At 39.1% G+C, this 13,068-nt stretch overlaps 1 protein-coding gene across 15 annotated transcripts in view; it reads left to right on the top strand.

The window, feature by feature from the left end:
- Positions 1–13,068, top strand: part of adgrb1a (adhesion G protein-coupled receptor B1a) — a 157,975-nt gene that overhangs the window by 108,986 nt on the left and 35,921 nt on the right. For all 15 annotated transcript variants that reach the window (XM_084356629.1, XM_084356632.1, XM_084356638.1 and 12 more), the window contains one exon: positions 12,467–12,570. In XM_084356629.1, the coding sequence (XP_084212755.1) occupies positions 12,467–12,570 (104 nt within the window). The remainder of the gene's footprint in view (positions 1–12,466; positions 12,571–13,068) is intronic.

Here is a 13,068-nt window from a genome sequence, read left to right as displayed (position 1 = left end):
CTGTTTGTTCAAGATATTTGTGGTTATGGTTGAAGCAGAGGACCAAAAGGAATGGGTGTGAGTGAAGGTGCTGTACGCTTTGATGGCTTCTGCACTGAATATGCCAGTCGTCATGCTGATGGGCTGCAGTGGTGTGATCCATTTGTGCTTTGTGCTCTCAGTGCTGAGATGATTAGATCATCAATTAATTAGTTGACTAACAGAGTGTGTCAAAGACAATTTAAGGAATAACATTTGATGGATATTCTTTAGCATGGATATTCTTTAGCCCCCCTCAGGGGGGCACCAAAGATCACAGGGGGTACGTGAGACTTTGTCTGCTTTGAGGTTGTCAAAAAATGTTTTTGATTTGGATGTTAAAATTAAATCATAATAACTTACTTTATACAAGAGTCTTTTTAAAAAGGATTTAAAACGGTAACATTTTTGGTCCTCACTCAGTACGCTAACGTACTTAGTAGGCCACACCTCTGTGACCTCTCAACCTGTGACCCATGCTGTCAACCAGTGTCGTCTGGTCAGCTAGCTAGCTCATCCTCGTCTTTCATGCAGTCAGAGCGTCACTATTTTATGAATGAAACAAAATGTCTGAGAAATGTAAAAGTGCTGATGACTCATTAATATTAAAAAAAGAAAGCAAGGCTATATCTTGATAGTTACCTTAACTTCGGTTTTATTGAAGGACATCTCGGCCAGAATGTGTCTTTTGTGGCGAGATGCTAGCTAATGACAGCATGAAGCCAAGCAAAATGAAACACCGCCAGGAAACAAAACACCAGGAGACTATTGGTGAAGGTCAGGACTTTTTTGAGAAGAAAAAGCAGTATACTTTCAAAAAGATCCACGGACATCAGAAAAGCATTTGAAAGAGCAGGCAGTGGTTTACACAAAGCCACGGAGGCGTCATTTCAGTGTTCGCTGTTAATTGCCAAGGCTAAAAAGCTGCACAATATTGTAAAACCGAAGTTAAGGTAACTGTCAAGATATAGCCTTACATTCTTTTTTTTTCTTTTTTCTCTTTTGATATTGAGCTTGCTGACCTTCAAGCCTATTCGGTGTCAAAGAAATATTTCCAGGAGAATGGATTCAAAAAGTTTGGGATAGTCAAAGGACACGCTGTTGCACCCAGACTGGCCAAACACGCAGTTACAAGGGTTATTCTCCCATTCAGCACTACGTACCAGTCTGACACAGCCTTCAGCACCCTTGTAACAATAAAAACAAAGGCCTGTAACAGGCTCGATGTCCTCCAGGACTAAAGGCTGGCTGTCACTAGCATCACACTTGACATTCCATCCCTGGTCAGAGGTATGCAAGTCCAAGGTCATCATTAGTTTATGAATAAACAGGATGACACAGTAAAAAAACAAAGTAAGAAGTTATTGATTGGTATTGTTACTTTTAGAGCCAAATTAACACACAGCTTTTCTTAGATACAAGTAGGGGGGGGCTCCAAGGAAAAATTAGTTGGGAACGACTGCTTTAGCAAACAGCCAGTCAGGTTAGCCTAGCATAGCATAAAGACTAGAAGCTGGGGGAAACAGTTAACCTGGCTCTGTTCAAATTTGAATAGCAGCACTTTTAAAGCCTTGTTGTATCTTGTTTGTGTGGACAAACAGAAGTGTAGAGATGTTATGTTAGGAGAAGAGAAGCATAGAAGTACTAAACTGATGGATATGGATATCCATCTGTCTAGTACTTCTATGCAACATCTTTAGTTAGTGCAAAGGTTAGAGATCAAGCTCTTATTTTTTCAGGGTTCATAAAGATTATTAGAAATCAAGAAGACCGATAACTGATATTTGGATCCAACACACATTTGCAGTAAAAATACAAATCTTCCTAATTTAGAGCAGCCAGTGATGGAATGTAACTAACTACAATTTACTCAAACACTGCACATAAGTACATACCTCCTATGTTTTGAGGTAAAGATCATTTCCAGTTTTTATTACTTTATACTTCCACTCAATTACATTTATTTGATAACTTCAGTCAGTAGTTACTTTGCAGATTCAGATCCTTCAGTGTTGATAGACATATTACTTGTGACGAGTAACTAATCAAATGTGTTGTGGGCAGGACATGAGTGAGACCACAGAGCTGATCCCAATAATTGACAACTACCTGCTTCTCATGGCCGATACTGATAACGTAACTGATCATTTAATATATGTGTATTTTAAAAATATTTCCTCTTCTTCTTCTTCTTCTTCTTCTTCTTCTTCCTCTTCTTCTCTGTGCCACCTACTGTCGAAGTTTGTAAATACTGCCCTTGTTGAGTCATTGAAAGCAATTTGGATTCATATTGTGGGCTCTATTATATAGAGTTTCACCAATACCAATTAATAGCTGTTAAAATAAGTTTCACATTATTGGGCCGATAATTCCTTGGTCTGATATGTATCATTAGAAAGAAAGCTGCATCAGAGCCAAAGTATGGTATTTTTAAATTAATTTTGGTTGGTTTTGGTATTGGTCTCAAACCATCCCTGTGGATACACCGTTACTGTGCCTGGCTGTTGCTCACCAAGACATAGTTCCACAATGCATGCAACACCCCCTTGAAGCAGACACATTGTTGGAGTTAAGGTGTTCCTTTTCTTTTCACTTTGTGTCATACATCCATGCGAGCTGTTTACCCATGCCTTCAATCTGCATGCTAAGCTAATGAGCTAATGTAACCATATCTTGTCAACAGCTTTAGCTTCATACATAATGGTCTGAAATGAGACTTCAATCCTGTCATTTCTGAAGGAAGGTATATGAGTGAATTCTCATAATGTTGGAAGGGTTTCTAGTGGTTGGTAATGGTTACAGCTGGTAAGTTGATTAATTTAAATTTAAATTTAATATATTTGTAATGTAGCCAAAGTTACAGGAGACATTGCTGTATTTCTGATTATATTTTGACATTCTGTAGGCTTCATGATTAGTCAAGTATTTCTAAAATTAACCAGCAGATTAATCAATAAGGAAAACAGAACTTGGATGCAGTCCTAACCCACTTCTCCATCCAAAGGTAATGTTTGGCTCAGTTATGGGCAGGGCCTTATCTGAGGCTGAGTAGGAGGCAGGGGGTCGCACCTTGACAAGCTGTAAGCTGACACACACTAAGCAGCTTCACCAGCAGCAGGAGCATGAAAGGCTGCTGGAATTGAGCATGAGATGTGTCCAATGCAAAGACAGAAGAACAACAAACAACTCTTGATAATCAAGCATTTGATTTTCATTTTGTTATTTGATTGTGTTGGACATTTCTGACTCTTTTCTGACATTTTATAGACCAAATCATGAATGAATAACTCAGGGAAGTAAGGTACATGGATAAATAAATAATAATTAGTTCTTAAACCCAAATTTTGGGATATGATCCATGTATAGTTTATCATAGTTAAACAAGAGAGGAAATAATGCAGCACCAGCCTTAAGATCCTGATCATTTCATCTGATATTGTGCTTAAATAATTCTTATTCCCAAATGCATTTGTTTGGGCTGCGATATATTATTTTCATTTTCAGTTAATCTGGGTTATTACTTTCTCAATCAACCATTTAATTGTTTGGTCTATAAGGACCCATTTATATTAATATTAATTATTAATTTACCTTCCAGATATTGCCTTAATTATGTGGTGTATAAAACATCAGAAAATAGTGATAATTGTTTCCTAAATTCCAGGTTGACATCCTTTATTTGTCCAACCAACAGTTCACACCCCAAAGATATTCAATATCGGATTACATAAGACAAAGAAGTGAAGCTGGGTACAGTGAATGTTTGACATTTTTGCTTGAAAAAGGAATTCAATTATAAATGTATCATCTAAATAGTTGGTGCCTAATAATCTATTGATCAGAGTGATAAATGGTGTATATGTTTTGGCTCTAGTTTAACTAAATTATCATTGGATCATTAGGGCCCCCCTAATGGGTTGGTCTGGCCCTGCTTTCGAATAATATTAAACTAGGAAAAACTCATATAAAATCTATCTTACCATCTGATTTTTTGCCATGCTAGTAACCTGATTCTAGTGATAGCTTTGTTGGTCAGTCCACCACTTCGGTCCAGACTGAAATATCTCAATATGTATTGGATGGGTTACCATGTTATTTTGTACAATCATTCATAGTCCCCAGAGGATAAATCCCATTGACTTTGCTAAATCTCTCAGTTTTCATCAAGGACCACCAAAGTTGTCACTTAACCTGAAAACTATGGATTAGCACAATGTTTTGTATAGATGCTGATGGTAACCAGAGAATGAAGCCTACAAACAGTGATGGTCTGGAGACAGTTTGTTGCTGACATTTGTAGTTTTGAATAAAATTTATTGAAGTATTGAATGAATTATACAAAAAAAAAAGAAAAAAAAAGAATTAGTGATTGCAGCACTTGACATAATATCATTGACAGCTAGTTAGCTATCAGGTGACTTTAGCTGGCCACTAAAGAAAACTGACATGTAACATTATATACCCATCAAGTTGCTTACTTGAAGAAAAGAAAAGCCAGCTCTGAGTCAAGTTGGAGCCATTTAGCAGTTCGTAGCTCACATGCACAAACATGCACCCATGGCTGACCCAACTTCCAAAACAAAGAACAGATTACTCAGATTACAACATCCACAGAGGGACCAAATAGTTGTTTATTGTCTAGTGCTATATTAAATTTCAAGTTCAGTTCTTTAACTTGCGCTGTAGTGCCATGAGCAGGTCTGAATTTTATGCTGCCAAATAGGTTACTTTGTGAGGCATACTAGCGTTTTCATTTAGCTTAAAGCACTGCTGTGCCCACAGTAAGTAGCACACCTCACAGAGCTGCCAGCGCGGCTGAAGAATATTTGTCTTCTTTAGATACAGATAAATCTGTGAAATATGAATATTACTTCATAATTATTACTGAACCAATGATGGTGTGTCCTCAGTTTGCTGTCGCCTCCACCTGTGCAGACGACAGCCTGTTTACAGCTTTGTTGCAGCCTGGAGGCTTCATGCACCCTGAGGGAAGCTACATTTTGGCGCCTCCTTTTGCCAGAAATGGAGCAAAAGGCAACTCGTCTCCTTCCACATTCTGTTGTCCCTTTCCTCACATCCTATTATTTTGTGAGACAGCCATGGTTACCATGCTAATTATTCCTACTGCAACACATAGCTTCTAAATGGCCCAGCCTTTCTGTCTGCAGCTAGCCTCCTACAGCCTCAGCATGATAAACACCCCAACCTCCTTTTTCCTCTCTGCCTTCCCCTTTGCTCCTCTCATCCTCCTATCCCTCTCTTCTCTACCCCTTAGTAATTTCATCACACCATTTTCACTGCTCTGATGCTGCATTATATTTTAGCTCTCCTTCTCTCCTTCTGCTTACTCCATCATTTACTCTCTTGCTGCCACCTCTTATGTCCATTTTGCTCAGTCCAATCTTGCTGCAGGCTTTTAGGAGGAAAAACAGAAAAAAAATGCTCTGCAGTCTCAGACAACAGCCCCAAACCTGAGCCCAGTTTACTGCCACTGCTAGACCAGTGTGTGGTGAGGGGGAAGAGGATGAATGAGCGTGCTTATGCTTGTATCATTTTGGATGTTGTAAGCCTGTGTAAGCCTTTTCTTAAATTTAAATGTGCTGTGAGGAGTCTGTATGTCTTAGTCACAATGTAGGAGTCATCAATAAGAAAACAGGACAGACTGAGGTGTGCAGGGTTCAGGCCACTGGAGGGCTGGCATGCTCACATTCCAGGAGGTATACATTTGTGTTTCATGAAGGAACAACAAAATGTCCATGGTAGCCATTTTTAGATAGGCAACTGAATCTGTCCTGTGTGGCTCTGCTGAAATGAAAGAAATAATAAATTGGAGTAAAAATATATGTTTACATGTTAAGATACCATATTGCTTGATTTTAAAGCCAAAGCAGACGTTTCTGTAAAATGAGAAGTCTTGGCTATGTGGCCTGAATGCTATCGGCATTTTGAGAGTTGAAAATTTTACATGGCTAACTCAAAATAATAGTGTAACATAATGTCAATTGCGCTTGTTTGTTTTCTTGCCAAAAGTTAGTAGATAATACCACTCTTGCATGGTAAATGTCGCTGGAGAAGCAGCTTAGTTTAAGACTGGAAACAGCTATCCTGGCTCTGTCCAGTAGTAACCACGTCACTTCAGTTTGAAGTGACGTTGTGGTTCTATTGTGGGTTAGGTGTGGGACTTTTTCTTCTTTGAGACTCCACACGATGAAAACAAGAATCCGGGAAGCAGCATACAATCACTGTGCCCAGCTGCTGTGCAGCAGCTTTATATAAAAAAAATAATAATTACCCCCCATAAACCACTGTTGAAAAGGGCATAGTACAATTTTGTCTAGCCCTGCTTCTCATCTTTATGCTAAGCTAGGCTAACCGTATCCTGGATCCAACTTTACCTCATGTGTAACCATGCAATAATCCACAGATCAGTTCACTATGAATACGGTTCATAGTCGATTCTAAATTGAATCCATCCCCGCCTACTTGCACGTGTCCAAAAGAAAAACAAAAAACATTTCAAAGAGGACAACGCAGCTATTTTTTTAAATAAATCCTCCATTTGTGGGCTCAACTCCAAATATGGCTCATTCTGAGTATTCCTGTTTTATTAATTAGCTTGTTGAGTGAATAAATATATTAAAAAAACATCCAACCTATCCATTTTCATATCAATTATGTGTAATTGATACCAGTGCAACCCTGTTTAAGGCATCATATTTGCTTACTTTGAATATCAGCAACAGCTTCATCTGATAGATTTTTGGAGGAATGGGTATCCTGTGGTCTTCCTCAGCGGTGGTAGCTGGAGCGTCTCTGGCTTTGGTCATGTGGAATAATGCAGTCTGGTCACTTTATTTTGGTTGGTAGTGCTCTTGTTCTGAAGCTGTGTGAGACATGCAGCCAAGCTCTGTCATTGGCTGAGGAGGAAGTAAAAGTTTGTCTGTCTCAGCAGACGCCTTTCCATTCCACTGCACTCGTAATCTTTTTTTCCCCCCTTTGCTTTTAGAGGAGGAACTCACTGCAGTGCAGATTAATCAGAGGGATTTAATTAACTTGGCCCCGGCACACACATCAAACCTGGAGACAAGACAGGCTATAAACTCAGCCAATTATCTCCTGCTAGAACGGCGGTGTGGGGGGTGAAACTCCCTCATGTCCTGTGGTCCCCTCATGTCCACCCACCCTCCACCCCCCACCAACTACAAAGCTTATTTCAGTAAAGTGTCCCCTCACTTCACTCGAGCTCTCTTCAACTGGTCACAGCACACCAGTGTTAAGGTGTGGACTGTTGACCTTTCCTCCAGTGTCATCATAAGGTTAGAAATTTAATTTGTCCAATACTTTGATTAATGACCAAATCACTGCAAAACTAATGACATTCCCATCAGCCTCAGCTGTACATTTTAGTGCGAATTAGCAAATGGTAGCATGCCCACACACTACTTAATGTAGTGTGTGGGCATGGTAAACATTACACCTGCTCAACATCAATATACTAGCATTATCACTGTCAGCATGCTAGAGTGCTCAAGTGAAGCCTTTGTCCATCTTGGAGCATGAATGGGCCAACATAACAGTTACGAACATGCAGTTTGATGTAAGAGCAGTGATGTTGCCTGGTACTCATCCTGCATCTCTGAAAGGACGTAGTAAACTCACTATCCATGCGTCCAGGGGATGCACTATATTTTATCCCTGATAATGCTACATTTTGAACAACAAATCTGTAGTGAAATAATAAATGGAAACTCGCTATCAAGACAGAAAAAAGACCAATCCTTGACACACACATTTCAACAATCGAAGCTACAAACTTTAGTATTGGTAAACAAACTAACTGGGTCACTATCAAGAATAATCAGCTCTGATCGATTCTGTATTCTCTCATGACGATGATGACAGATGAGGCTTTACCACACAGGAGACACGGTGTATTGACACCATAGAAATAAACCAATATTTGATTTATTTGAATTTTGTAGACAAATGTATCTGGATTTTTGCAGCTTTTTTTTTTTTTGCGCCACACTAAACTTCTTCATCAGCTGACATCAGTATGTTTTACCTGCAGTCTCAGACTCGTGTTTTAACGCTGACAGCAGTGCAGAGCATTGCAGCTTCTCTCATCAGCGCACCACCATTACATATTGTCAGTTGGATTTTTTTAATTAATGCAGCAGCTAATATAAAAGTATGTATATGGTTCCCCTGATTTATAATTCCTAACTGAGATGTTTCCCCTGTGCATTTTGTAGGCTTGTATGTTTTTTCCTGTTTCTGTAATGTACTCCTGACAAAATCAGTCTCTAACTTACTGGCTCATCAACTTTTTGGGGTCAGCCGTAGATGTGCCAGTGTTTTGTTTTCAGATTTGGGATTTCATTTGTTTTATATTTTGTTTAATTTTCAGATTTACAAATTTTATTGGGGACCCACTGAATTCCCCAAGACCCACTCAAATGACCACCTATGTGTCCCAGGGATTCACTATATCAGAAACCTATCAACATCACTGTAATATGGAATATGGATTGTACTTTACAACAAAGTAAAAATGTGCAGGTGGAAGTCATTCTTTATTTACTGTTGCAAGGGCAGGATGGTGCTATTATGATAGAAAAGACTAATGACGGAATAGAGATATTGATATAGTAGGGATGTAACGATACCAAACACTCGTAATATGATATCATCACAATATATAAAAAAAAAGGAAAAAGAAAAAGATGCTTTGAACAATGTCCTAATAATAAATGTGATGTGTACGGCATTTATTATTTGTATACAGTTTTTTACTTTTTACTTTAGGTATATCTGCTTTCCTTCTATTGCAAAATAAAAGTAGCCGGCAATGACGTAAGCAGGTACAAAAAGTAGCCATTGGATTATGTCCAATTGCAAAACAATACAGTAGCAAGTAAAAATCCCTCCCTCACTCTGGTTGTACAGCAGGCCTACCAGAGCCATGAAAATCTCTGTTAGTGGATTGTTAGTCATAATATCCCTATTATATTGTGCCTATATTTCAGTGTTGATCAGTGTTGAAAGTGAAATGATACCACACTCATATACACATAGCCTTACACAACACCCATGAGTCCTGCTTCAGCTGCTGCTACTGCCATGTTACAGCATAGCCATGGCAACCAAGACAATGTCTGCTGTGGCATGGGGATGTTGTTGAGCTCTCAGTTTTTAGGATTGGACAGAATGCAGTCCTATATGTGAAAGCATGCATCACTGTGTGTGTGTGTGTGTGTGTGTGTGTGTGTGTGTGTGTGTGTGTGTGTGTGTGTGTGTGTTTCTGCTGATTTGTGGTATTGTGGTTTATTCATGAATCACCTTGAAGTCACCTTGCTCTGCAACCCAGGCCCAAAAAGCACCCAGGCTGCTGACTTGTCTCCAGCTGTAGATACCAGATACCTGCATGTACATTGTGTGTGTGTGTGTGTGTGTGTTTGTGTGTGTGTGGGCGCATGCTTGTGCATGCACACAGCCTACCTCACATAATTTTATTCTTGTCAGGGTAGAAAAGCCTCTCACTGAAAGCTGTACCAGTGAAATTCTGTTAGTTGAGTTCACAGCTCCCTAAGGCAGTGCTGGGCTTCCTCTGGTGTGTGTCAGGGTGTGTGAAGTCATCCCTCTAACCTTTTCAACTCCACTCACCACAATAAACACTCTTCTGTACAGCCAGCCAACAACCTTCTTAAACTCACTGACTGCAATCTTTGAATCAAATTGTCAGTCTCTCAGGTTGAATTGCCATATGGCCATTTTCTATACTAACTGTGTTATTATCCAGGTGTTTCACTGCTGGATGTGGTTACAGACGCCACAGAGCACACTTCTGACCACATCCAACCACACCTATCAGTGCTGTTGGCTGTGGTCAGAGGTGCCCACATTTGAAACTTTGCACCAGAGAGAGCAGTGAGACACTGATTTTTCAACATGGTGCTTTGTAAAGATAAGCAAGTATACCATTATCTGTGTCTGTTCAACTAACCATTGTATCTGTATCCATAGCTGTATTCAGATTGGGAAAGATTTGACCTACAAGTGGGTGATGCTTAAGCCAGGAGTTGATAATTTAAGCCTGAGATTGATCAGAAGTTACTATATTTCTTATTTATTAGAAAACTATTTACAGAACAGCCTCAGAATTTAGCTTCAGATCAAAGTTTTTGATTACAAGAGTAAGAGACCTATTTACAAAACAAGTTTTTTATAAACTTGAATCAATAAATTTTAGTCAGCTACCCACTGAGGATTTTCCTTAATCACCAGTACAGATTTTGACACATTGTACTCAGATGACAATCAGCCTCCTAAAACTTCATTCAGGCAAGTACTGCCTGCATTTAGTTATTCTTAAATTCCTGATATTAACTTTGAGCGTCTTCAGCAAAATTTGGACAAATGTCCACCTATTTAACAAGTGGTCTGCAAATGGATATTTTACACAGATAATGGCATGGTCTTGGGGCCTTTGCATTAACACCAGCGAGCCATGATACAGTACGTGCATTGTTGTTGCCCACATTTTGACTGTACCTCATTATGCAAAAAAGTGGCTGTTGCATGAGCTTTACTATACCTGTACTATTCAATTAGAATATAATAAAAAATATAGTATATTTTGCTAGCAATTCTTGCTTTTCTAAAATCTATAAATATTTGTATGTGGGTCATTTTAAAAAGACGTAGTAGTATAATAGCCACCACACCAGTCACTACAGTCCAGTGCTGTAGCTGGCTGAAAGTACTCTCATTTACTGTGTAACAGTGTACATGTCAAGTTTCAAATTTTTGTTCATTTACTGTCATCCAACTTGATCATTGTAAAACTTCAGATTTCCACACAGTCAAAGTAATAAAGTGTGCACCCAAACCACAGTTCAGTAATAGAATCCTAGCACACCACGGAGTAGTTCAGCATCAGTGCTGAGAAACATTTTGCCAGGTGCAGCCTGATGGATGTGTTTGGGGCAGCACTGGAAGCTACTACCTTAAGCAAAATGAAGATAACAATAAGAGGTGAAGTTAGAGGTGCCTTTCAAGTTGTTTTGCAGGTTTTGCTACCAATGTCATTTACTCCTGGCTGATCTGGTCACAATGCAGTCCAGACCACCTCCAGGTGTAGTCTGGATGATTGGGTTGTATTCCAACTGAAATGTGTTAAGGGTTTTGAGGGTTACCCTCAGGAAATTGGCAAGCAGAGGCATTTAAATGCCTGTCTGATGTAACTAACTGCTAGTTTTCCCAGAGGCTTAATAAGTCTAATGTTATACTTTCTAAAAAATGTTATTTAGATTTTAAAATGTTATTGTTGTTCATTAGCTGAGGCAGTCTGTAGAGTGTAGAGCTGAAGCTCAAGTCTCTGTTCCAGTTCTCATTCAGTATGTTTTGCAAAAGTAGAAGTTGAAAACTGCGCCATTTAATTGAGTTAAGCATTGGTTACTGTATGAGCACAGACAAAAAACAAATTAAAACTTTGTTTCGTGGCAGCACGGGTAGTGATCATTGTAACTTAGTTTTGTCAATTTCCATAAAACTCATCAAAGCCCTCTTCTAAAGTCATTTTTCCATTTTGTTTCTGCCATCTGAAAATGTATACAATATCTGGTCTTCTGTGTCCTGATCTCATACAGACATGTCTAAGCTAACTGTGACCCCTCGACTCATGGACTCCCAATGTTTTACCTGCAATAGTGTAGGGTTTATGGTCAAGATTGAACTCATTTTATTTTTTTAATGATCATCCTAAACATATGAAACAAACCACACACCATACTGTTGAGAAAGGCTTTCTTCCAAGGCTGACTTTTTAGCTTTATCACAAACGCCAGCGTGATTTTGAGTGAATGGGTTTTTCTGGATCCAATTAAGATATATTTAGATACAGATGACTGTTAAATCTCAGCAGCAGTGAAACATTTTTTAAATTAAACAGCAAACCAGTGTTTTTGAACTTTGATTAAAAGACAAAAAACCAAGACATCGTTGCACTGTGCGAGAGCTTTTGCTTACTGAGGAGCGTCAGGGAGACTGCAGTGATGGTAAGGAAAATGTAGTCCATTGCATTTGAACCATGAATGACCCAGTTAGGAGGTGAGCTCTCAGCAAATCAAGCCAACAGGGGATTTCTCTGCTTTTGTATTCATCTGCTGACAGCTCCTGTCAAAGTCTGTACACACCACAGATCTGCATGACCCTGCCAAAGGTTCTCACCCACTTTGTTTACAGTAATGATTTTGAGCTTTTTTACTACAGTATTTCTATCCATCATACTGTTGATATGGTCTCTGTGACAATTATTTGAAATTTTGAGCTCACGGAAACGTGATGTGTTGACAGAAGTGAATCATGACTGCATCATGATTAAGGATTGGAGACATGACCACAACATGTTTTTACATTCTGTGTTCTGTTTCCTTTAATTTTTCAGAACATGGATAAGACACAGCTCCCATCTGTGACGCTGATTGTGGGCTGTGGAGTATCTTCATTGACGTTGTTGCTGCTCATCATCATCTATGTCTCTGTCTGGAGGTGAGATGAATCATCTTGTGAGCTGTAATTAAGGCAATGTTCAACAGGTGCAAGGTGTTACTGTGAACATTTTGATATACATCTGCCAGTTAACCTGAAACACAAGGCTAGAGAGAAAGAAAGATATTACTCTGCAGGCATGTGCTAGAAGAGAAGTTTCTCTATAAAAACGTGGATAAATTCGACCATCATTTCACGTGTAACTTTGTTCCTCTCTGTGACTCTCCCTGTCTTCAAATAGAACTTGAGCATTCATGTGTGGGAAATGGGAAGTCAAGTGCACAGTGTGCTGCAGTTTAAATAGTTACCCTCTTGAGAACACCCTTGAGTCAGTAGATTCCTCCTTTTTCTCTTTTTCTGCAATCCAATGCCATGCTGCACTAGAAAGGTTAAAAAAGTTCATGAAAGTTGTGAATGCTCCAACAGTGGGTCACCACTTTATTCAAAGGAACCACCTCTTTATGTGTCTTTATCACAGAATGGCTGAATAGCCTGATT

This window comes from Pagrus pagrus, assembly GCF_965226575.1.
Source record: "Pagrus pagrus genome assembly, chromosome: 7".
In the NCBI taxonomy this organism is placed as follows: domain Eukaryota; kingdom Metazoa; phylum Chordata; class Actinopteri; order Spariformes; family Sparidae; genus Pagrus; species Pagrus pagrus.
The sequence above is the reverse complement of the archived record's forward strand: the minus strand, read 5'-3'. Positions and strand labels throughout refer to the sequence as shown.